General features: G+C 45.0%; 1 protein-coding gene across 1 annotated transcript in view; it reads left to right on the top strand.

Annotated features, from left to right (window-relative positions):
- The window catches only part of LOC121276012 (V-type proton ATPase 116 kDa subunit a1-like), a 230,788-nt gene that overhangs the window by 148,687 nt on the left and 55,502 nt on the right, over positions 1-26,599 (top strand). Inside the window, exons 13-14 of the mRNA XM_041183957.1 lie at positions 1,908-2,001; positions 3,887-4,005. Of these exons, the coding sequence (XP_041039891.1) occupies positions 1,908-2,001; positions 3,887-4,005 (213 nt within the window). The remainder of the gene's footprint in view (positions 1-1,907; positions 2,002-3,886; positions 4,006-26,599) is intronic.

Here is a 26,599-nt window from a genome sequence, read left to right as displayed (position 1 = left end):
AGCTGCACAGTCGGAGTGGACCTAAGCATCCTCATGGCAACATTTAGCTGCACATTCACAGCCCTTGTGTGGTGGCTGCTGGACTATGAGGCAGAGAAGTATTCTGAGGCAGAGTAGACCAGGACCCCGGTTGCAATGCTGAAGTGCTCTGGCTGTGCTCCCCAATAATGTTCCAGCAACTTTCCAGATCAGGATCACCCTGGTATCAACAATCTGGCTGGTGTTGATGGAATGAGGCCAGTAGATGTGAGTCCTGTCCAGGTGACGCCCAGGTATTTTGGGTGGGCATTACAGGTAAATTTCCTACCACAAAAGGAAACATTGAGTTCTTTCCCGGTGTGTTATTGTTCACAATGCCACATACTGTCTTCTCTAGAAAGGGGCAGAAAAGTCAGGTCTGGAAGTAGGATTTCAGATTGCTTGTAAGCATCCAACTTGCTCCCTGTAACATTGGTGCCTACATTTAGGCACAGTGCTATATGTATATTTTGTTAGGTTCCCAAGCAAATAGAATACCTTTTTCACAGTGAAATCAGTCAATTTCCAATGTTCCTAACAAAGATGCAAACTTACTTAACATATCAGCCACAGGCTGACTTTCAATCTAAATTGTTTCAAAGTGAGCTAATTCTCATCTTTAAAATGCAAACTTTTTGCTAACTTCACAGTTTATTTTGTGTCTGGAAGAAAGAGAGAAACAGAGAGAATCTTCTCTGTGTCCTGCCTCAAGTCTCTCTGGTCAATCTCAGTCTGATAAACTGTCAATTACCAGGGGCTCATTTTTGTGCCAACCCTTAGAACTGTGAACAAGTAACATATCTCTCAATGTTTGATTAATGCAGAAAATAACGGGCTATTAAGCTATAAGACCACCCCTCAACCTTTTGATAGTCATTGAACCTGTTAATTTCTGGCCATTTCAACTTCCTTAGATCTTTCCATTGTTTCAAAACTACAGAAACATGCATAAACAGTAATTTTGATACTGGCTTATCTCATGAGGTAGTTAAATACTACTTCAGATTTCCGTGGCAACCAGTCTGGTTTCAACAATATGAGCACTGCTGAATAACCAGCTGAATTTAACATCATAGAAATATTATAAAATAAAAATTCAAGTTCAGGCAATACAGGTAAACAGCAAATTGCTATGTGTTCCTTCTCTCTCTTTCTTCTTTCTCTCTCTCTATATATACACACATACATGTATTTGCTTAACATGGGGGAAATATATTCCTATGCTTTAGAATTCCATGGTTCTATGGCTCTATCAGTTACTAAAACTATTTTAAAAACATTTTTATAAACCTTTGTAAAATTCAAATGTGTAAGTATAATATTTTGCAAATAAATTGAGGTTTTTGTTTTATTCATGGAATGTGGGTGTTGACAAGGCCAGTATTTATTGTCCATCTCAAATTGCCTTTGAGCAGGTGGTGATGAGCTACATTCTTGAACTGTTGCAGTCTGTGTGGTGAAGTTACTCCCACAGTGACATTTCCATAGCTGTTATTGTTGACTGTCTTGCTAAGCCATTTAAGAGGGCAGTTAAGAATCAGATTGCTGTGGGCCTGGAGTCACATGTAGGCCAGACCAGGTTAGGACAGCAGATTTCTTGCCCTAAAGTACAAAAATGATCCAGATGGGTTTTTATGACAATGAAGTAAATTCATGGTCACCATTAATATTAGCTTTTTATTCCTGATTTATTTAATTAATTGTATTTAAATTCCCCAGCTACCATGGATGGAATTTGAATGTTGTGTCTGAACCATTGGACCAAGTTTCTGGATTACTAGTCCAGTACCATAACCACTATGCAACCAAAGCCTTTGTTAGTGCACTTTTAGTAGTTACAATGTCAGGTGTTGATTTTGATGATGTTTGTGTCTATAAATTATTTTCAGTAATGAAACTTTACAGAAGTCACCCATACTCCAGTTGAATCCTGCCGTGCTAGGAGTGTTTTCAGGAAAACCCTATCCATTCGGCATTGACCCAGTAAGTGGCTTCCAATCTCTATTCCTCCATCAACATTTTTCTAAATCATTCTATTCTAACATTATTACTTTAGTCTCTGAATTGTCCTCTCTTATTTTTTCTAAACTCTAAGAATGCTATTCTATATGCCCTTTCTCCCCCACCCACAATCTTGAAATTAGGATTAACCTTCCATATAATTGCCACAAATGTAATGTCACACTATTAAAGTGCATTTTGACATTGTTGTACATTTATTATTATTATTTAGACACTTAGCACATATCTCAACGGAGGTACTCGGTGCTGGACATCAATTATGCATTGGACAAATTCCAACACAAGAAATTAAAAGTTAGAGTATTCAGGGACTAGTTTTATGCACCTGGAATTTTTGAAGGCTTTTGACAAAGTCCCACATGAGAGATTAGCGTGTAAAATTAAAGCGCATGGGATTGGGGGTAGTGTATTGAGATGGATAGAAAACTGGTTGGCAGACAGCAAACAAAGAGTAGGAATAAACAGGTCTTTTTCCGAATGTCAGGCAGTGACTGGTGCTGGGACCCCAGCTATTCACAATACATATTAATGATTTAGATGAGGGAACTAAATGTAATATCTCCAAATTTGCAGATGACACAAAGCTGGGTGGGAGGGTGAGCTGTGAGGAGGATGTAGAGATGCTTCAGTGTGATTTGGATAAGCTGAGTGAGTGGGCAAATGCATGGCAGATGCAGTATAATGTAGATAAATATAAAGTTATCCACGTTGGTAGCAAAAAACAGGAAGGCAGATTATTATCCGAATGGCTATAAATTGAGAGAGGGGAATGTACAACAAGACCTAGGTGCCCTCATACACCAGTTGCTGAAGTTAAGCATGCAGGTGCAGCAGGCGGTAAAGAATGCAAATGGTATGTTGGCCTTCGTAGCGAGAGGATTCGAGTACAGGAGCAGGAATGTCTTGCTGCGATTATACAGGGCCTTGGTGAGACCACACTTGGGATATTGTGTGCAGTTTTGGTCTCCTTATCTGAGGAAGGATGTTCTTGCTGTACAGGGAATGCAGCGAAGGTTTACCAGACTGATTCCTGGGATGGTGGGACTGACATATGAGGAGACATTGAGTCGGTTAGGATTATATTCACTGGAGTTCAGAAGAATGAGGGGGGATCTCATAGAAACCTATAAAATTCTAACAGGGCTAGACTAGGTAGATGCAGGAAGTATGTTCCCGATGGTGGGGGAGTCCAGAACCAGGGGTAACAGTCTGAGGATACGGGGTAGACCATTTAGGACTGAGATGAGAAGAAACTTCTTCACCCAGAGACTGGTGAGCCTGTAGAAAGTAGTTGAGGCCAAAACATTGTATGTTTTCAAGAAGGAGTTAGATTTGGCTCTTGGGACAAAAGGAATCAAAGGATATGGGGAGAAAGCAGGAGCAGGCTATTGAGTTGGCTGATCAGCCATGATCATAATGAATGGCAGTGCAGGCTCAAAGGGCCAAATGGCCTACTCCTGCTCCTATTTTCTATGTTTTCTATGGAGCATTGTTTGCCAGGGACACAATATTTCATCCAGGAACTATCCCTAATGTATGGTTGGTCACCTTATGTTAATTCTCCTATCTTCTCTGCACAGGTGCCTAGCCTGCTGACTGTCCCCAGCATTTTTGTTTTCATTACTTAACACATTCCTTCAACATCTTTTAAAATTTGATGTCACCTAAACAGTGCCACTTTAGTTACCTCAACTGCTTTCAATTCTGGTAGTATCCTCCAACACTTAAAAACTGCTACTCCCATCCATTTCTTTAAAATATTTTCATCATCCAAATATTCTTTATGGCCCAAAATCTACTGATGCTCTGAACACAGATGTTAAGCCTCATCATTATTTGTTCTCAGATATGGAACATTGCTGTAAATAAGCTAACATTCCTGAACTCCTACAAGATGAAGATGTCAGTCATCCTGGGGGTTATTCACATGCTTTTTGGAGTCACACTAAGTTTATTGAACCACATGTAAGTAAACAGCCCTGGCTGCAACATGTAAAAAGTAGATAGAAAATGAAGTGATTGCTGAAGAATCTCATGCTTCAGTTGTCCAAACACTGTTGCATTTAAAAATAACTTAAATTCTGACTTTTCTGTGGTCCTTGCTTCTTTGTTAAAAGTATCTGAACTTATTCAGATGTAAAGAGATTCCTTACTTGAATGAATACTGTCAAATTCAAATTTACACATCATGGTATAAACCTTTCTTGGTTGATATTGGAATTCTCTAAATATTAAAAATGTTATTACACATACTAGTGAAAAATGGTGACATGACTATAGTTAAGATCGTGAAATAGAATTCTCCCAATGCTCTGCTGTAACTTTGGCAAAAAATCAGCGGAAATGCTGGAATGCCATCATTAAACCCCATTTTACCAGGAATACCATTGCTCTTCCATCAAAGTTACAGTGGGAAATCAGGAGAACCTGACGAAGAAATTCTGCTCCAATTCTCACCTCTTGGTCTATAAACATCAAATTTTTAAAAAATTAAAGATAATGATGAAGTGCTATTTGAAGAAGAAAGCTGCTGAATAATTTTCTTTTCAGAATACTTATTTTTGAAAGAGGAAATTGCCAAATTGCACAAAGGGTGACAAACTTTCTTTTCATCTCTTAGGCCTAGATCTAAGTTGACAACAGACTAAGCAAAAATCACCACACCCTGATGCCTAGCAAATTCCTAAGCAAATGAGTTAGAGCAGTCCAAATATGGATTGGCATATCAAAAATGATCATTGGTTGCTATTCTATGTCAGATCACAAGGATGGCACAATTCAAACACAAAATGTTTCACACTGGTCCCATAGATAGGGATGCAATTCTAAGGGTTAGAGGCACAGTGCTGAGATAGAATAGAAGGAGCTTTACTTTACACCTAATACCTAAAACTGACTTGGGTAACAATTGTGGGAAAATGTTTCACTCCGCAGCATTGACCTCTTTTACCTTGATCAGCACACAAATTAATTGAAGAGAAAATAATGCTGTTGTTATCACAGTTAAAACTTGTTGTGTACTTGTGGTGCATGGTTTCCACCTAGTGTTGATAAAGCAGATTTTTCAAAAGTTCCTTTTATTTATCTGCCATTCCTGTTGAAGGACATTGTATTACATGCTGATTTTGCTTAATCGCAGCTTGAGTTATAATTAACTCCTTTAATTCATGTGCTATGGTTTCCACACTGAGCAATTATTAAGTAAGTAAACATTTATTTTACATACAAATGTTAATTCAATGTAATCTACATGCCTACAGGATTTAGTATTACATAAACATCAATAGCACAGAGCCCTCAGAATTATTATCAATCAGATTATTACTAATACAACCTTTATTCTATCTCTGAATTCTTTCTCCATCATAATTGATATGGGGTGGAACCTCCACTCATCCCTTAATGAAGGTAGAACCATTGGCAGGGCATACCTATACCAGGAGTTTCAACCTCCCACTCCGCCACACAGGAACTTTTATCCCAATGTTATTAGTATAGTTTTCATCATAGGGCAGATGTAAGGGGCAAGAAGAGTGTGTCATATAGTATATTTACAGCTGGTAGAAATAAGAGTAGTTAGTTAAGTAGAGCACGGACTACAGCACCAACAATAAAATAGAGACCATAGTTGTATAATGGAGAAGAATAGTTGAAAGCTAACAGAGGAAGACAATTAACCTTTTTTGTTTCCTGTGCAAGTGTGTGAGAGAACAGAATTCCAACGTATAAGGCTGAATTTTTGTTTTTGGGTCAGGACCCAGATATCAGCAGCATTTCCGGATCGCGACCCCACACCACATTAGTGCCCGACAGCCGACACAATTTTCAAGAAGATATCCAATTAGTGATCAGATGGTGTTTATGTCAGGGCATGCTGCCGATGCTGGAAGGCCAATAGTGGGCGCTCCAGCACTGAAAGATTGAGAGCTCCACTGTCAGAGGTGGGAGCTGCCAATTAGGGAGGCAGACAAGAGGGCACCTCCAGATGAGATGTTCTCTGATGAGTTTACAAACTTTAAAAAAACAAAGAGATCACAGCTTCCAGGCCTTGTCATTGTGGAGGGGGTTAAATTGCATGATAGAGCATTGCACCCCCTTAACCACTCCCCCGGGTTTGCTGAGGCCACCTCCATCCATCAGTCCGTTTTCAACATCAGTGAAGGGGCAACACAAATTGTCCAGACACCTGGTCCAACCTCCTCAACTCAATGAAAATTCAACCCCTGGAAGCTGCATTTAAGACTGAATTTTATGTACCTCAGCAGTAAGTGGGAGTCCATTCTGGAAGTCAGTGGATTGCCAATTCCACCCCTGCCTTTGAAAGATGGCAAATAATTCATGCAGCTAATTAACAGCCACCTGACAAGGAACTGGCCAACAGCCTCAAGCAATGGTGGGCAGTGTACCCAATCGTCTACTGAAGGCGGGATGTTCAGGGACAGAGGGGGCAGGCAGTGATCCAACAGGAGGTCACAGCCATTCATTCAAATGGATCCCTGTCATGGACCATGGCAGCTGCACCAAGAAATATTGTTTGGGCACATCAGAACTTTATGGTGCAGAATTTGAATTTATTCAAACCATTGCAGAAGGTAAGTGGTGATTTATAAATGTGTATGACTTCTTATATTTGGGAGGCATTCAGAAACTTTGCAGGGAAGAAATAGCATTGGAATGCAGCTGACCCATAATCCTGATGAATATCAGGTGTTTAGGAAGATATTTTTCAGGCTGGAGGAAAGTTTGTACTGGAGTTCCCCAGGGTTCAGTAATGGGACCCTTGCTTTTCCTAATATATATTAATGTTCTAGATGTTGGTATGCAGAAGACAATTTCAAAGATTGTGGATGAAACAAAGCTTGGGAGTGTTGTGAACTGCAAGGAGGACGGGGTGGAACTTCAAGGGGGCATAGACAAATTGGCGGATTGGGCAGATAGGTGGCTGATGATGTTCAATGTGGAGTTAATAAAGCATATAGTATCCTGGGCTTTATTAATAGGGGCACAGAGTACAAGAGCAGGAAGGTTATGCTGAATTTATATAAGACGCTCGTTAGGCCTCAGCTGGGGTATTGTGTACAGTTCTGGGCACCACACTATAGGAAGGATGTGAACACATTGGAGAGAGTGCAAATGGGGTTTACTAGAATGGTTCCAGGGATGAGAAACTTCAGCTATGAGGATAGATTGGAGAGGTTGGGACTGTTCTCCTTGGAGAGAAGAAGGTTAAGAGGAGATTTGATAGAGATGCTCAAAATCATGAGGGGGCTGGACAGAGTAAATAGGGAGAAGCTGTTCCCACTCGCGAAAGGATCAAGAACTAGAGGGCACAGATTTAAAGTGATTTGCAAAAGAAGCAAATGTGATGTGAGAAAAAACTTTTCACACAACGAGTGGTTCGGGTCTGGAATGCACTGCCTGGAAGTGCGGTGGAGGCAGGTTCAATTGAGGCATTCAAGAGGGTATTAAATGATTATTTGAATAGAAACAATGTACAGGGGAATGGGGAAAAGGCAGGGCAATGGCACTAGGTCATAATGCTAATTTGAAAAGCTGGTGCAGACACGATGGGCCGAATGACCCCCTTCTGTGCCGTTAAAATTCTGGGATTCTGTGATATTGAACATCAGGCTGATAAATCTCCATGTCTCTTCGCATTTAGCCAAGAGAATGGAGCCAAGAGTTGAGGAGAACCAAAGCTCAAGGATGGTCCCAAGATTTGATGATGACTCCCTGCAAGCCCTCCTCCAGGCTCTAAGTGGTAGGCGGGAGGTCCTAATGCCTGCTGACAGTAAGATGAGACGTCCCAGCCTGACCAAAGCAGCCTGGACAGATGTCGCAGCAGACGTGAGCAGCCTCAGGGTCATCCAGCAAACCTGGCTTCAGTGCCGCAAACACCTCCATGACTTTCTGAGGTCTAAAAGGGTGAGTGTATCACCATTCTTGAGATGGACATACATGGAAGGTGCTGGCTTCATTATGGGATTGTCTTATTTGTTGCCCAAGTGGCTAAGGCGACATGATGCGCACATGACACTCCGCATGGAGATTATGAAAGTCGGGGGGATGCAACACATATTAGTCAGCAAAGAACATTGAGAAAAGTGTGCTGCCGACAGAGTACATATGGCCATGCAGTTGAAGGCATGATTGTAGCACAATATCATTATCATTACAATTTACCTTTTTTAATTGTGGGAGAAGAGGATGCATAATGCCAGTGAGAAAAAGGACTCCCATCAAAGAGGACGTGCTGCAGTTGTCTGCCAATGAGTGGCGCTGGGCCATTAGTTGAGGCAAAATAGGAGGAAGGCTCCAGAGTGGTGAGATTGCAATGGGACTATTTTTATTATTCCAGCAAACAGATGTTAAGAGAGTTGGGGAGGGGAGGGTGCATAATGCTTGGCAAGCTGTCAACAATGAAGCATTGATGGTCGAGGACTTTGAAGGCTTATATGCATTGGGGAGGAAAGTTGAATGTATAAGTTTCAAACACTGAATCATATCACTCAATGGTTCCAATGTTTGCAATGAAGAAATAAAAACAAAAAAACTGCGGATGCTGGAAATCCAAAACAAAAACAGAATTACCTGGAAAAACTCAGCAGGTCTGGCAGCATCGGCGGAGAAGAAAAGAGTTGACGTTTCGAGTCCTCATGACCCTTCTACAGAACTTGAGTTCCAGTCCAAGAAAGAGTTGAAATATAAGCTGGTTTAAGGTGTGTGTGTGGGGGGGCGGAGAGTTAGAGAGAGAGAGAGGTGGAGGGGGGGAGGGTGTGGTTGTAGGGACAAACAAGCAGTGATAGAAGATCATCAAAAGATGTCAACGACAATAGTACAATAGAACACATAGGTGTTAAAGTTAAAGGTTGGTTATATTATCTAAACGAATGTGCTAATTAAGAATGGATGGTAGGGCACTCAAGGCATAGCTCTAGTGGGGTTTTTTTTTAAATAATGGAAATAGGTGGGAAAAGGAAAATCTTTATAATTTATTGGAAAAAAAAGGAAGGGGGAAACAGAAAGGGGGTGGGGATGTGGGAGGGAGCTCACGACCTAAAGTTGTTGAATTCAATATTCAGTCCGGAAGGCTGTAAAGTCCCTAGTCGGAAGATGAGGTGTTGTTCCTCCAGTTTGCGTTGGGCTTCACTGGAACAATGCAGCAAGCCAAGGACAGACATGTGGGCAAGAGAGCAGGGTAGAGTGTTAAAATGGCAAGCGACAGGGAGGTTTGGGTCATTCTTGCGGACAGACCGCAGGTGTTCTGCAAAGCGGTCGCCCAGTTTACGTTTGGTCTCTCCAATGTAGAGGAGACCACATTGGGAGCAACGACTAAGTTGGGGGAAATGCAAGTGAAATGCTGCTTCACTTGAAAGGAGTGTTTGGGTCCTTGGACGGTGAGGAGAGAGGAAGTGAAGGGGCAGGTGTTGCATCTTTTGCGTGGGCATGGGGTGGTGCCATAGGAGGGGGTTGAGGAGTAGGGGGTGATGGAGGAGTGGACCAGGGTGTCCCGGAGGGAGCGATCCCTACGGAATGCCGATAAGGGGATGAAGGGAAGATGTGTTTGGTGGTGGCATCATGTTGGAGTTGGTGGAAATGGCGGAGGATGATCCTTTGAATGCGGAGGCTGGTGGGGTGATAAGTGAGGACAAGGGGGACCCTATCATGTTTCTGGGAGGGAGGAGAAGGCGTGAGGGCGGATGCGCGGGAGATGGGCCGGACACGGTTGAGGGCCCTGTCAACGACCGTGGGTGGAAAACCTCGGTTAAGGAAGAAGGAGGACATGTCAGAGGAACTGTTTTTGAATGTAGCATCATCGGAACAGATGCGACGGAGGCGAAGGAACTGAGAGAATGGGATGGAGTCTCTTTATGGGGTATGTGGAACATTCCTTGTTGCAGTCCTACTCCGGCCCCCTTCCACAACTCTTTCTCCGGTACATCGATGATTACTTCGGTGCCGCTTCATGCTCTCGTCGGGACTTGGAAAAATTTATTAATTTTGCTTCCAATCTCCACCCCTCCATCATTTTCACGAGGTCCATCTCTGACACTTCCCTTCCCTTCCTTGACCTCTCTGTCTCAATCTCTGGTGATAGACTGTCCACCAATATCCATTACAAACCCACCGACTCCCACAACTATCTCGACTACAGCTCCTCACACCCCGCTTCCTGTAAGGACTCCATCCCATTCTCTCAGTTCCTTCGCCTCCGTCGCATCTGTTCCGATGATGCTACATTCAAAAACAGTTCCTCTGACATGTCCTCCTTCTTCCTTAACCGAGGTTTTCCACCCACGGTTGTTGACAGGGCCCTCAACCGTGTCCGGCCCATCTCCCGCGCATCCGCCCTCACGCCTTCTCCTCCCTCCCAGAAACATGATAGGGTCCCCCTTGTCCTCACTTATCACCCCACCAGCTTCCGCATTCAAAGGATCATCCTCCGCCATTTCCACCAACTCCAGCATGATGCCACCACCAAACACATCTTCCCTTCACCCCCCTTATCGGCATTCCGTAGGGATCGCTCCCTCCAGGACACCCTGGTCCACTCCTCCATCACCCCCTACTCCTCAACCCCCCTCCTATGGCACCACCCCATGCCCACACAAAAGATGCAACACCTGCCCCTTCACTTCCTCTCTCCTCACCGTCCAAGGACTCAAACACTCCTTTCAAGTGAAGCAGCATTTCACTTGCATTTCCACCAACTTAGTCTACTGCATTCGTTGCTCCCAATGTGGTCTCCTCTACATTGGAGAGACCAAACGTAAACTGGGCGACCGCTTTGCAGAACACCTGCGGTCTGTCCGCAAGAATGACCCAAACCTCCCTGTCGCTTGCCATTTTAACACTCCACCCTGTTCTCTTGCCCACATGTCTGTCCTTGGCTTGCTGCATTGTTCCAGTGAAGCCCAACGCAAACTGGAGGAACAACATCTCATCTTCCGACTAGGGACTTTACAGCCTTCCGGACTGAATATTGAATTCAACAACTTTAGGTCGTGAGCTCCCTCCCCCATCCCCACCCCTTTCTGTTTCCCCCTTCCTTTTTTTTTTCAATAAATTATAAAGATTTTCCTTTTCCCACCTATTTCCATTATTTAAAAAAAAAATTAAAAAAAAACCCCACCAGAGCTATGCCTTGAGTGCCCTACCATCCATTCTTAATTAGCACATTCGTTTAGATAATATCACCAACCTTTAACTTTAACACTTATGTGTTCTATTGTACTATTGTCGTTGACATCTTTTGATGATCTGCTTCTATCACTGCTTGTTTGTCCCTACAACCACACCACCCCCCCCCCCAACTCTCTCTCTCTCTATCTCTCCGCCCCCCCACACACACACCTTAAACCAGCTTATATTTCAACTCTTTCTTGGACTCGAACTCAAGTTCTGTCGAAGGGTCATGTGGACTCGAAACGTCAACTCTTTTCTTCTCCGCCGATGCTGCCAGACCTGCTGAGTTTTTCCAGGTAATTCTGTTTTTGTTTTGCAATGAAGAAGCGCATCTCAGCACACTCACCTCAATGGTTGAAGATGTCCCTAATGCACCTCAATGGGTAAGTGCACTTCAGTTGTGAGAAAGAAAGCACACCATCACAGTTGCCGGACACTTTGGTAATCAGAAGAGTGCTGGAGCTGACCTAGATGCTGAGCCCCCAAGCTGATGATGAACCTCTGGAGTCATCCGTCAGGCAGCAGATGCTGGACTTGGAGTGCGAGGTTCCTGAAGATGTGACAGAAATCCAGACTGGTTGCGTTTTCTGGCACAAACATTAAACAATCAATCCAGGCCATGGATGCTGTAATCATGCACTGTCTACAGAACACATGGTTTCCTCTATTGAGAGACTGTCATGAAGGGTCAAACCCAGCAGATCACTGATACAATAGTGGGTGTGTATTTTGATCTGCACTCAATCACCTTGTCTCTGAGTTCTGGGGTCCAGTGCAATGGCAAGTGGGGTGAGGAGTCTGGAGTCAAATCCAGCTCCTGGTCCCTCTCAAGAAAGCAGGGACAGCCAAATGAACCTCATGTTGGAAGGTGAGCAGCAGCTGATGCCATGGTGGGAGGCACCTTTCAGGGCACTTCTGATGGTGACAGCCTCTTCTTCTTCCCTCTGCCAAGGCACAGATAACTTTGAGTGCTCTGCCAACAGATGGATGTCCAGCCACTGAGCTCCCACCACGTCAGGAGCCTCATGGCCTCAGGCAACCAAGAAAAAGAGTTATCCCAGACAAGGGAACATAAAGGTCAGCAAACTATCTCCAATACAGCTGGCAGCGAGAAGGGAGCACGCACAAAAGAATAAAGAAAATCCCAGATTAGTCACACTTGGGTGCACAAGGGTGACATTTCCTATTTTTAAGATTTGTATATTTTATGAGTTTTTGGGTACATAAATGATTGCCGTTTTCCAAATCTTCTCTGGCTGCATTCGTTCATTAACTGTGGGTAAATGAATGGATAAGGATTCAAGTGATGGTCTTATTTGATCCTCTGATTATGTGCAACATTCCAATTGACTTTGTTTGGTTGAGTAACATTGCCCATACACAGCACTGGTGTTCATGTCATGGAGCTGCACCGAGAAGATGTCGCTGCTCATGAAGCTGATAGAGTGAAGAGACTCAGCTGCTGAAATCTCCTGATGATCAGAGCTTCCCATGTGTCACGGGCATTCAGACACTCTCTGGGGCCAGAATGGACAGCTGCCAGCTGTGGCTCACCCTCCTCTTCCTGTGGCTGTCTCCCTCAATTCATCCTCTGAAAGGTTTTCCCCTCTCTGGAGGGCCAAGTGGACTACTACCATGAGAAAGAACTGGTTTTTGGAGCACCCCACCTGATCTATCCAGGCATTGGAAACCCATCTTCAGCAGATCGACGGTCTGCTTAATGATGGACTTTGTCATTACGTGGCTTTCGTTGTAACAGTGTTTGGGTTCCATCTTCAAACTGGAATCATCAGCCACTTCTTCAGGGAGTATGCTTTGTCTCCAAGCAGCCATCCATCCAAAGTGTCTGAGCCCGTAAACATCCCCGGCACCTGGATGTATGAATCCTGGCTGCTTCCCGAGTATCTTGCACAAATTTGCATGATTTGTTGATTGTGGTTGCACACAATCTGCACGTTTATGTAGTGGTATTCCTTGAGAGTGGTATTCCTTGCAGTTTCTAAAAAACCCTGGCTTCCCTGCTGGTGCTTTGATGGCTACCAATGACTCTTTGCATTTGTGGGAAACCACTCCTGGCTGCAAAGCCTCTGGCTCTTTCCAATTAACTGCTGTTGTCTGTTTAATTCTCTTGAATTCCAGGAATGTCTGTGTAGCTTTCTATGGGAGTTCTAGAATTGTTGACAGTATGCTTCCGGTACCAGTTCACCAGCACTGAGAACAGTAGCCTTTATCTGATCATAGCTGGCAGAGCTCTCAACAGGCAGCATGGAAGAAATTTTACAGGCCTCTCCTACAGCTGACCTTGTATCAGGAGTGTCAAAAACATTGCTGGCCTTTGTAACTGAGCTGCCAGTTTCTCAAAGGCAGTGCATCCTCCTCTTCCAACTTGGGGATGAATCAGGAATACTTTAGAAAATCAAAATGTGTCTCTGGGTTCAGAGTATTTAAATTACCACTGGGTAAAGTCAGGTTCTCCCTAGCTGCTGCAATCTGTCTCAATTCCCTATCTTTTTGTGACTGTAATTCTCTTTCTCAAGATTTTATAGCTGGAAAGCACACTCCTCCTATCTCTCTTGGAATTCCATTGCCTGAAACTCTGACTCCAGCCTTCACTCTTCCTGGCAAATTTTGGCTAAGATAACCTAGCCTTTTCCAGGTTTTGTGCCTTCTACCTGTTCCACATCCTCGGACTTCCATGCTTCATTATGTATATTAAGTTCTACCTGCTTAGAAATGGTTTTTAGCTGTTCTATGTTAAGGGAGACTAATTTAGGCCAAGTTAAGTCCTCCTCTTCCATAAATACTTTTACATCGAAAGTAGCCATCTTATTTTCTATTGTTAATGCTCAAAAAGCTTACTGCTGTAATCCCTCTTGTTTCACAATTTTGTCTATGTTACTTTTCCCTTCCACTTCCAACTCCTTTAAATTCAGATTTAGTTCATTTGCAATGGGTTTTATTCCGGACTGCCGCACCCAATTTTGTTACGGACAGAATTTATGTGTTCCTTTTTACTGTCCATATGTTTGTATGTAAAAGGTTTGTGTTTTCTTACCCTCAAAGTGACTGTCCTAATTTAAATAATCTCAGCAGCAAGATTTTTGTGATTTTTAAAAAATAAGGTTATTTATTATCATACACTTGCTCCTGAGGTTTTAAACATGACACCTCACTCACTTAACTCACACATAGGCAAAAATTACATACAGTTGAAGGTAAAACAATCAATTACAATTTATGATCTTCTCAGTCTCTTTTGTGGCAGTTCTGTAGTTTCTTAGATGAGCTGATGCTTTAGCTGAAGTGCAGGTCTTGTAAAGCAGAGGATTCTTGGTAAGCTGCAAGGCTTTCAATTTCCAGGAGGCTGGTTCTCAGGTGAACTCAAAGTTGGAACAGGTTGGACAGAACGGTGGGGGTCCTTCTCCCATTTTCAACATATAGCTCTTTATTCCTTGACTGCTTGGTGACTTGCAGCTGGTTCGATGGCTTTCTGCTGGAACTGTGTCTGCAGAATAGCTTTTGCTGTTATTTTAAAATGCACACCCACCACCAGCGCAGAGACAGACACCTTGGTGGGACCTAGCTTTAGAGTAGCCTCGGGATCACAATCTGATGAGCTACTGTCTGATTCACAGCAGGCGGCGGCAGAGACTTCCCAGATGTCCAGCACTCAGAGGACTACTGGAGATCAGAAACTTGCTGAGTCTGAGTCAGATGACAAGCCTCTGGACTCAGTCATGTCACAGTTGCAGGAGCTGCAAAGGCAAGCTCGGGAACACCAGGAAAGGGTGTTCGCCGTGCTCCTCAGGTTGCAAGGCATGATGGGGGAGTCCATCCGCTCTCAGGCTGAGGTGATAGCACCAGCATGCCAATGCACTGAGGTCAACACTGGTAGGATGTCAGCCGCCATGGAGACCTTGGTCTATGACGTTGCTCGTGTACTCTTGCGCAGTCTCAACTCCATTGCTGATGCCATAGTTGGTCTCCAACAGTGTGTACGTAAGAGGGCTGCAGGGCAGCTTGGTCTCACTCCAGCTACCCCTCTTCCTCAAGGAGTCAACCAGGAACCATTGGGCACCCATAGGGAGGAGGGTCAGCAGATTTACCCTCTGGAGCCATCCATCTAGGTGACTCTGGGAGTGTCCGACCCATCCAAATACCCTCTGTCCTGTGACCCTAGCAGCTCCAGTTCTGCAGCTCGAGAAGGGAGCCACTGCCAACGAGTGGGACCCTGAAAGCAGGCCAGGGCCCTCCAAATCTCGGCCCTCCAGAGGGCGCCCACCAAGGTCAGCACAGACAGGGTCAGCAGGCTGTCTCCACCTCCACTGTGGATGTCAGGGGAACACCAAGTTAAGAAGATGTAATTGCACAGCCTGGGCAGCAGTGTTAGTCGCTTGTACATACTGTTCACTATTGTCAATAAACTCTTAAGAATGTCAGTCTCCCTATGGCTCCTTGTTCTGATGAGCAGTCTTTGTGCCACTCAATTGTGAAACTTTCTGCACAAGATAAAGGGCAGGTGTCTCAGTCCAGGGCCTCTTCCCTGTGCTTTGTGCAACCTTCAGACCAAAGTGATGGTCCGGCCTCACACTCTCTGGACACATTACTGATGCCTGCATCTCAACGGTGCTTGTTATGGTTCCTAGAATATTGTGGGCAGGTATCACAGAGTTCCATTATTCTCACGGTGTGCTCTCAGCACATTTAAGGTGGGGCTGACCCTCATTTCTTCAGCATCTGTGACCAGTGATGCTGTGCTCCAGAAGGGGTCAGGTGCTGAAGGTGGACAAAGGATCAGATGTTTTTAAAGTTTCATGGCTGCGTTTCTATGACATGACCCTGATTGCAGAGCGCAAGTGAGCTGCCCTCAGCCAGACATTCTCAGTGGCTATGTGAAGATCTATGGAGTGTCCACTGCATGTGGTCATCATCTTCCTGCAATCTAACAACTATTAGGGCCTCCACTGCATCTCCATACAGGAGCACTATCGCAGAGGGTATGAGTGTTTCCATAAGCCAGACTGGAGTCAAATGTTCATAGATGTAATGTGAGGGTCTATGGTGTCTCCTCACTGCATGTCGTCATCATCCTCCACAAATCTAGCAGCTATGAGGGCCTCCTGAGTGCACCTGCCTCGTCTGGCCAGTGTAAGGGCCTCCTCCCCGTCATCAATGCCTTCGAGGATCTCCTCACCCTCATCCCAGTCAGTGTACTCATCGGAGGAAACCTCCAGCTCCTCCTCAGCCAGCTCCTCTCCTTGTTGCACCACTAGGTTGTAAAGGGCGAAGCAAGCAACGACGATGCCTGACTTCCTCTGTGGGCTATATTGCAGGATTCCAGTAGACCGGTCCAGACACCAGAACCTAATTTTCAGCATAACGATGGTCTGCTCCAACAAGTTGTGAGTTGCGGCATACCTTCTGCTGCAATCTGAGGCCGATGCATGAGTGTCATCAGCCACATCTTCTGCAGGTAGCTCTTGTCCCCAAGGAGCCATCCCTGCAGCTTCTGTGGACCCTGGAAGACATCAAGGATCTGTGACCAACTGAGAATGTAGGAGTCATACACACTCCCTGGAAACGATGCTCAGACCTGCGGGAAGCATTTGTGGTGGTTGTGCACCAGCTGCACATTCAGCAAATGGAATCCCTTGCAGCTGACATAGTTGACTGCATGTTGCAACGGAGATCTGAGCACCATGTGAGTTCAGTCCATGGCACCCTGCACCTGTGGAAACCCAAGATCGGGGCAAATCCAGTCACTTTTGCATCCTGGCTGTCCTGGTCCCGGACGAAACACACAAAGTTGTGTGCCCTTGCAAAGATGGCATCCATGACCCCATGGATGCATTTGTGGTTGAAGGCATGTGATAACCCACAGAGGTCACCTGTGGAGCCCTGAAAGGAGCCACCGGTGCAGAAATTGAGCATCACTGTCACTTTCACAGCCACTGGCAGTGGATGTCCTCCATGTCCCTGTGGCGCCAAATCCTGCAGTAGCTGGCAGATGTGACGGGCCAGTTCCCTAGACATGCACAGTCTTCAGTGATGTTGGTTCTTGGTCACCTGCAGGAATGAAAGGTGGTGTCTATAGACCCTGGGTCTAACTAGGCACTGGCCAGTGATGGCTCAGTGTGGCTCTGCGGCAGTGTGTGCGGGAGCCCTAGCTGCTCCTCCCTCTGCTCAGCCAGGTGCCCCAGTTGCTCTCTTCTCCATTGAATTCACTTTCTGTAAGCCATGAGATATACAGCTAGGTCATCAAGGCTCCATTATCCTGATGTACTCCTTCTGCAAGATGGAGGAGAGAGATGCGTGGGTTAGCTTGAGTATACTAAGAACCTGTCTTGGTTAAGTCTGAAGGCCCCTTAATGCATCCTGGAGAGTGCTGGCCACCACTTGGATGGCCAGAGATTAGTGCACTGCATGGCTGCCCAAAACCCCACCCACCTGCACCCCACTCCCCCCGTCCGATTCGCGGCAGCTTTGTCCATTGGACTGCATGCTGTGGTCTCAGCTCAGGCACAGGTATTCTCCTAGCCCACGCTGCATGGCTGAACTGTTAACTTGAACCATAGGGGAGACTCGTCCAAACCAGGATGATGATACAAAAATAGGTGTGAGGGCATGTTGTGATGAGGACATAAGGAATATGCAAGGGGATATAGGTTGAGTGAGAGGGCAAAATCTTGGCAGATAGAGTTTACCTTTGGAATTGTGAGGTCATGCACTTTGGTAGGAAGAATCAAAAGGCAGACAATTACTTAAATGAAGAGAGACTGCAAAAAAAGTGCAGTACAGAGGGATCTGGGTGTTCTTGCTCATGAAACACAAAAAGTTAACATGCAAGTGCAGTAAGTAATTAAGAAGGCAAATGGAATTTTGGCCTGTATTGCTAGGGGGTTGGAGATTAAAAATAGGGAAGTCTTGTTCCAACTGTACAGGGTGTTTGTAAGTACTGTGTACAGTTTTGTTCCCGTATTTAAGAAAGGATATACTGGCATTGGAGGCAGTTCAAAAGAGATTCACTAGGCTGATTCCTGGGATGAAGGGGCTGACTTAGCAAGTACGGCTAAACAGGTTAGGCCTTTATTTATTAGGGTTTATAAGAATGAGGGGTGATCTTATTGAAATGTGCAAGATTCTGAGGGGGCTTGACAGGGTAGATGTTGAGAAGATGTTTCCACTAGAGGGGGTATCTCGACGAAGGGTTACAGAATAAGGGGACGCTCATTTAAAACAGATGCAAAGGAATTTCTTCTCTAAGAGGATAGTAATGTCTGGAATTCTCTACCCCAGAGAGTTGTGGAGGCTAGATCACTGAAAGTATCTGAAGAGGGGGTAGGTAGAGTTTTGAAATATCGGGGAGTTGAGTATTATGAGGAACTGGCCCAAAAGAGGGGATGAGCCTTGGGGCAGATCAGCCCTGATCTTATTGAATGTGGGCAAGCTTGAGGGGCTGAATGGCCTACTCCAGCTCCTATTTCTTATGTTCTTATGACATTGCAAGGGGCTGTGAGTGCCTCCATCAGTGACTGCTCCAAGGCCAGCTTTAGCAAGGGGATTATATAACTGTTCTGCCGTCCACTAAACATTCAATACTTTGCATTCTGTGCCTGAGGCGAAAAGCTCTGGAGCACTTGGTGACACTTTGATGCCTCTGCATTGCTTGAGTGGGCAGAGAAGCTAGAGGCCCAACACCAACCGTATTATCGTGGCTGTGCCTGAATTGTCTCAGCTGCAGGAGAGTGGTCATTTTATACAAAGTGTCCCTAATGCATGGCCACATTAGGTTTGTGACTCAATGTCATCATGCCAGACGTTAAGCTTCCGCGGGACAATGAAAACCCTGCTTTTGCAACATAAAATCAGCCCTAAGACATCATGGAGAATTATGAGTTGTGGGAAGGAAAAAAATATTTGATTTGATGGTAGGAACCATGTTACTTAGAGTTTCAACTGGGGTCCAAAGAGACAGGCAAAGCACGAACGTTAGTAAGCATTTAAGAGCAGTACCATCAGAAACAAAATATGATAGTTTTTGTTAGAGAAACACAAGGAAACTGTGTCTTGGAAGAGCTGAAAGAAAGCACATTTTCATTGTCCCACTGAAGATCATGGAGGGGATCAAGATGTACTGATTCAGCTATTTATGGAGTATACTGGAGGTAGTGAGAACATGTTATCAGTAAGAAACATAAAGTTAAGTCATCAGCAAAAACGTAGGTTTGAATAAGGGTCAGTGATTGTGGAACCTGTGACTTCACAGAAAAAATAATCAAAGAATAATCTACCAACCACAGCTGATAGTGTGATTAAGAGAAAAAAAAAAATCAGATAGCCTTGTTAAGATCGAGGCATGAAGATGGCTTTGGTCAGGGAAACCAAGAAATAGTAATTTTTTTAGAAGTGCATAATTCCAGTAAAGGACAGATGATTCATCAAATTGTTCATTAGCAAAACTGCAGAAGTGCAGAAAATAATTAGCAATTATCACCAGTGGAATGGTTATCCTCTAACCACACTGCTCTTTGTGAATTATGAATTGACCTAGAATTTTCACAATGGTGATTCATTTGAGAATTAACAGCAGATTATAGGAACCTAGAATTCGGCAGACACAAGCACCATTACAGTTGCATCTCTGATGTCTATCCACACGGTGCTCATAGCAACCTCTGCATTCATCCACCTATCTATCTATTTGTATTAATGTGGAAGAAAATTATGGACTAGAAATAAACAAGAAATTGTCCACAATATCACCAGCCATATACTCAAAATGTTCATGTAACATTCTGCTGCCCAAAATTTTGGTGAAAGCATATAAATGGATTTTATAATTGGTACAATGCCTTTTAAAATATATTGATGAATATCATATGAACACTTCATGTATTCATCTACTGGTATTGCCAACAATAATTTTAATGCTTACATGATAACTATCAGAAGTGTAGCAACTGTGTGATATTATAAACAATATAGGTAACTTCTTATGTCTTGACTCACTGGTCTACATGGCCACTTACCAGGACTGTCCATTTATCATCCCAGAAGCAAAGAGGAACAGCCAAATATCAGAAGTACCATTTGACAACCCAATGCATTTCAGTTAGTTTTATAACAGGACCTTTAAGTCATTAGACTGACACCATAAAGCAAAGTATCCACTGCATTTCAGTTGGAATGGTAATTATTCTGAGTCTCTTGTCAGAATGTTTACCACCTTACTAAGTGCAAGATCGGAAACAAAAAGTGCTGTAAAATTGAAACAGACTATGTTTGGCTAGAAGTCTGGCCTTGTGACGTCGCTTCCAGATTCTACCAGCTGTGAAAACCGTAGAGGGTGAACTTCTGACTCGAGGCAGTGTGACACCAATTGAGGTATTAAAGGGCCAATTAACTGAAATTTTACAGGCGATTTGGATTTTATCAATGGTGCATGGGGACCATGGATCTTTGGAGTCCCACCTGGTGAAACATAGAGGCACCAAAATGGGGGATGGCAAGGATGCAGGGTCTCTAACTGGCTCTCCAACAAAGCCATTGGAAGAGCCAGTGTACAGTGGCAGAAACAGTTGTGCACAAATTAACTGGCAGATATTGGCAAAAGAGGGGAGAAAGTGCCAGGACTGTGGGCTTGGTGGCCAGGGTCACATAGGGCTAGTGGCACTCAACAACATGTTTGAGGGATTGTGGGGGCTATCCTGGTAGAAGGTCCAGGATTTTTAAGAGAAGCCACTTGCATTGGGCTTCATTCACTCAGTCCTTGTGGCCCCTGTTGAGGAGAAGAGGCAGCTCAGGTGGAGGCAGGTCCAAGCACTGGCAGGAGCACATCACCAACCTCACAACCAGCAAGAGGGCTAGCGTAGAGGTGGGAATGGATAGAAAGGCACAGAGGGGCACGCCAACAGCCATGTGTGCACAGAGGAGTTGATTCCCATAAGAGAATGTGGCCCCTGAGGCAACAGTATTTCCAAATTCCAAGAGGTATTGTCAGCAAAGACCACAGGGCAGAATCATCCTGGATTTGCACAAAGTGCAGTAGTGGATAAGTAAAATCATGTTTTACCCGTCGACCACAATGGCAGATTTTCACGCCTTATTGTTTCAAACCCGCCACATTAATTATGTATTCCCGGGAAACACGCTATTTCCATGCCTGGCGGGCTCTCATTCGCCCACCATGCCATCACCTCGCCACTTCAGCATGCCGGATGCCATGTGTAAAGTCCAGCCATGCGCACACCTCTCAGTGCTTCCCATGACTACTGCAAAGAAGACATGGCCCTGATAGACAGAAAGACTGTCACCCCCCAGCTTCAATAAAGCATCCTTCGAGCGTCTTTTGGAAGCAGTGGAGGCTTGCTGTGATGTCCTTTACTCCCGCATTGGCCGTAGGAAGTGCAGCAACCTCACTAAACCGGCATGGCCTGCGGTGGCAGCAGTGGTCAGGACCAATGCCATGCAAAACAAGACAGCCACCCAATGCTGCTACAGGATGAATAGCCTCAGCTGTTCCGCCTAGGTAATTCACTCTTCTCGTCACTCTCAACTCACACATTCACAAACCTATCACACATCCACAGGGATTTCGCACCTCAAGTGACAACACCACTAACTCTCACACACACACACAAATCTTCAAGACTCATACCGTCTCAAGCTCACGGCCTCATCCTGTCCATGGCTCGGCTTCCATCTCCCCTCCATGACCTGCCAGCCACAATCATTTCCCTTCGGGGATGTCCAGGTGAATGTGCACATTCTCTTCCTTCCTGAAATTCCCACCCCGCCCACATTCATCTCTTCCTTCCCACCCCCAGGGTCCGTGTCTACTTCCGAGTCCCCACCAACAACCCTCGCCGTCCCTCCTACTGCTACCGTTGAACCCTCACCCTACAGCCTCAGTCTGCCCTCGATCTTTCTCACCATTCCCTCATATTACACCCAACCTCAGTTCAATCCCCAGGAGGCAGTCATGGACACACCAGACCCCTCCCTTGCACGTTCACCTGGATATCATCCCACTCCAGATGCCTTTCCCCCCTCTCCCGGAACCCATAACATGTAGAAGCAGAAGTAGGCCATTCAGCCCATCTAGTCTGCTCCGCTATTCAATGAGATCATGGCTGATCTGATAATCCTCAGTTCCACTTTCCTGCCTTTTCCCCATAACCCTCAATTCCCTTACTGAGTGTAACCCCTTTACCCCACCCCCCCCCCCCCCACCCACCCTTTTTGGAACTCCTTCCCCCCCCCCCAGACTCCCTCAACTCAGTTAAAGGCAAAATACTGTGGATGCTTGAAATCTGAAACAAAAACAAAAAATGCTGGAAAAACTCAGCAGATCTGACAGCATCTGTGGAGAGAAAGACAGAGTTAACATTTCGAGTCCGTATGGCTCTTCTTCAGAGCAGAACCCCAATTTAGTCCTCCCATCACCCCCACCCCCCCCCCGCCCCCACCCCCCCCCCCCCCCCCCCCCCCCGACCTGGACTTCCCCTCCTTAGGCCCTCCCCCTTCCTGACTCCCTCACTTATTCCTCCAGCTTTACTCCTTCCCCCTTTCCGATTCCTTCCTCCAACCTTACTCCCTCCCCCTCCTCACTCCTTCCTCCGCCCCAGACTCCCTCTCCTCTCCGCACTTCTTCCTCTCCCAGGACTCCCGCCCATCTCCACGCTCCTTCCTCCCTCTGAACTCCTTCCCTTACACCTTCTACCCCACACCCCCCTTACACCTACCTCCCCAGTTGCCATCTTCTTCCTTGGTACAACCTCCTCACCCGTACCCCCTGCCACCTCCCAACCTCAACCCCCGATACCTTCATTCCCCACTCCCAACCTCACCCACCCGACACCTCTTCCTCTCCCAATCAATCCTAGACCTTCCTCTCCGACCCCCTTGACCATCATCAGTTGCGAGCATCAAAGGTGGCTTTCCAATTTCCATGTGCTGCTTTGCAGCACAGCTATGTCCATGAAAATCCACCCAACAGACGTTCCTCCAGGATCCTGTTGCTGCTTGGGCTCCAGCATCTTCTGCTCCTTGGATGTCCACAGTATTAGCAAGGCCCTGACCATAAGTCCCGACTTCTGCACATCACAGTTGTCAGCAGGTGTTATGCACCGCTGTATTTTCCAGCCGACGTGGGCAGACGATCCAACGGGGTGGCTAGGGGGATGTGTCCGTTGGGCAGGCCTTATAATGATATGCTGATGCATTACAATGAGGTTCCCGAAGTCAAATGGTGGGTAACGTGGCCCGCCATCGACAGGCTGAGCAGGCGATCATAAACTGATTTCATGACGTCATGAAACTGATTTTTTACCTTCTCGCCATATTGTCCGCTCACGCCACCAAACACGCCTGACACCAGTGGACATGGAAAATCCCAGTCCATGGCTCTCTGGTGAGGCATCACTGATCTCTATGCCATGCTGCAGGAAGAGCTGAGACCCATGGGAGTTGATGGACACTCAATGCCAGTAGAGCTGAAGATCACTGTGGTTCTCAAACTTCTAAGCCTCTGGGTTTTATCAGGGTTGCACTGGAGAAATACGTGAGTTTTAGGTCCGTAGCCGATGTTATTTACTGAGTAAGCCAAATCCCAGAGGGAAACTTGTCTCACTGATCATAACCTTTTTTTGTTTTGTATTTTGACAACAAGGGGAAAACTAATGATCACAGAAGCATAGAATCCCAATAACATTTTTAGGATTTTAAAATTAAAAGATTTATTAACAAGGAGGAAAAAAAACATACAAAATTAAATTTACACAGTTGAAACAGTTTTACAAAACATTTCCCAAGAAACCCACAAGTAAACTACATGGCAACAGCTCACTTATTGATTTTTAACCGTAAAAATCCAGCGATATTACCCAAGGCAAAAACTGCTACTACTTTAATAAAGTATACCACACGACTTCTCACTCTCTTCTATTCTGCTGTGGAAATCCGAAGGAAGTTCAGATACAGGCAGCTTCCTGAAAACAAAGACTTCTCTGGCTTGAAACTGGATGGCTGCTTCAAATCCTCAACTTTGCTCAGCACAGAGCTGATCCCAGGATATCTCCCCCACACAGCCACTTCAGCTCAACTAAACATCTTTCTTTAAATATTTTTTTCCCTTTCAACCTAAACTCCATTGTCCTAAGCACCTCTTTGAACTCAACTTTTCCAAAATATAAAAAATTTTCACATCTCCCTATTGCCTCCACTTTCGGGTCAAATAAAATTTAATAACCTTCCTTTGTTTACTTATGAAATCTTTGTAAGTTGTAAAAGTCTCTTAAACTCCCTTTGATTTAGCAGCTGAAAAGTCAAATCCTTACCTACCACCTAATTCAAAATTTAAAGCCCAGCCTAATTACTTGTACTTCCAAGTTTACCATAGCATCTCATTACAAATGCTTGCATCTAGTCCCTTTACCTTTCATCTCTCAGTTCCCAATGACAAGCTGTCACTATGAGCCTTCCCCCAGTTTTTTTAATCATGGAAACACACACACAGCCTTCTTTACAGAATACCACCATATTCCCAAAAATATTAAAAAGTTACATCCATCTTCACAGTGGGATCTCAGTCTGCAGCCCTTCAGTACATCAAGGAGGCAACTAGTGCCAGGTTCAAGAGGGCCAGTGGCTGTGTTTGCTACTGCATTGAGTCAGACAGTCAGGAGGAGAGGTCTACTGGCTTCAGGGCCAATACCAGATCCCCCTGGGTGCAGGTTGTGATTGACTGCACGCATGTGGTCATCAAGCGTCCCACATATTAGCAACCATCCTTCATCAACAGCAAGGGCTTCCACTTGATCTATGTTCAACTGGTCTGTTACCACCAAAAGTGGATTCTTCCGGTAAATGCACAGTTCCCAGGAATCAGCCATAATACCACATATTAAGGCAGTCCCAGGTGCCAAAGCTTTTCTGGCTCCTGAAAGGTGCCTTTCGCCAAGACGCAGCTATGCCTCAGACAGGATATGCTGCTGCCTGATTCTCTTGCCTCCAATTGGGGAGTAATTTCCTCTCCGCTAAACGCACCCTTTGCATTTCCATTTACAAACCCCAAAATGAAAAGAGGTATGGAGTACTTACCTTGACAGAGTGAAAGAGGTCCTCGATGTGCTTGTAGCATTGGATCTCAGTACTTGGGGTGATCCCATGGCTGTTGACCTCCTCTGAAATCTCCAAACAGGATTACTCTTCCAGTCACTTGGGAAGTGGACCACCCGCCTTGCCGTTGTAGCCTGGAAGAGGGAGGCATCGCTAAACAATGAAGCCACCTTCTGCCATTGTGGGTGTTGCCTTCTGGTGTATTCCTTGGTTGCCTTGAGTCTTCAATGAGGGGAGCAGCAGCAGGATTTCTCTAGGCAGCAGTATCAGGAGAACTATAGGCAGCAGGAAAAAGTTCAGATGGCTCGCATCCCAGGTTGCTTAAGAAAATGATGGTGGAGATACCAGAAGGGCTTGCCTTAATTTTTCAAGCTTCCCTAGGAGGTCCCAGAGGATTGGGGAGTGGCAAATATGATGCCCTTATTGAAGAAAGGATGCAAGGAGAGTTCAAGCAACTACAGGCCAGTTAGTTTAACATCAGTGATGGGTAATTTTCGAATCCCTAATCAGGGGAAAAAATCAACAGGCACTTGGTGAGGTTAGAGTTAATTAGGGAGTCAGCATGGATTTGTAAAAGGCAGATTATGTTGACTAATCTTCAATGAATTTTTTGATGAAATAAAAGAGAAGGTTGATGAAGGGGATGCAGTGGATGTTGTCTATAGACATTTTAAGAAAGCCTTTGACAAGATACCACATAAAAGGCTGGTCAACAAAATTGAGGTTTACGGAATTGAAGGACCAGTGTACAATTGGATTTTTAAAAATGGCTTAAGGACCGGAAGAAGGGAATTGTGGTAGATGGTTGTTTATCGGACAGGTCGGTGGTAGAATGTGGTATTTCCCAACGGTCAGTGCTAGGACCACTGCTGTTTTTGCTGTATATAAATTATTTGGATCTTGGAATACGGAGTAAAATTTCAAAACTTGCCAATGATACCAAACTTGGAGGAAAGGCAAACAGTGAGGATGGTATGGATTGCTTGCAACAGGACATAGGTAGGCTAGCAGAATGGGCAGCCAAGGGTAGATGGAATTTATTACAGAGAAGTGTGAGCTTTTGCATTTTGGCAAAAGGAATGTGGGGAGGAAATATAAACTTAATGGCACAATTCTAGAGTGAACAGGTGCAGAGGGACTGGGGATGTATGTACATTGATTTTTGAAGGTGGCAGGACATAATGAATGCTTGGCAAACAATATGGGATCTTGGGCTTCATAGGGCCATTGAGTAAAAAAGCAGGGAAGTTATGCT

The sequence above is a fragment of the Carcharodon carcharias genome, chromosome 3 (genome assembly GCF_017639515.1).
Source record: "Carcharodon carcharias isolate sCarCar2 chromosome 3, sCarCar2.pri, whole genome shotgun sequence".
NCBI lineage: Eukaryota > Metazoa > Chordata > Chondrichthyes > Lamniformes > Lamnidae > Carcharodon > Carcharodon carcharias.
The sequence above is the reverse complement of the archived record's forward strand: the minus strand, read 5'-3'. Positions and strand labels throughout refer to the sequence as shown.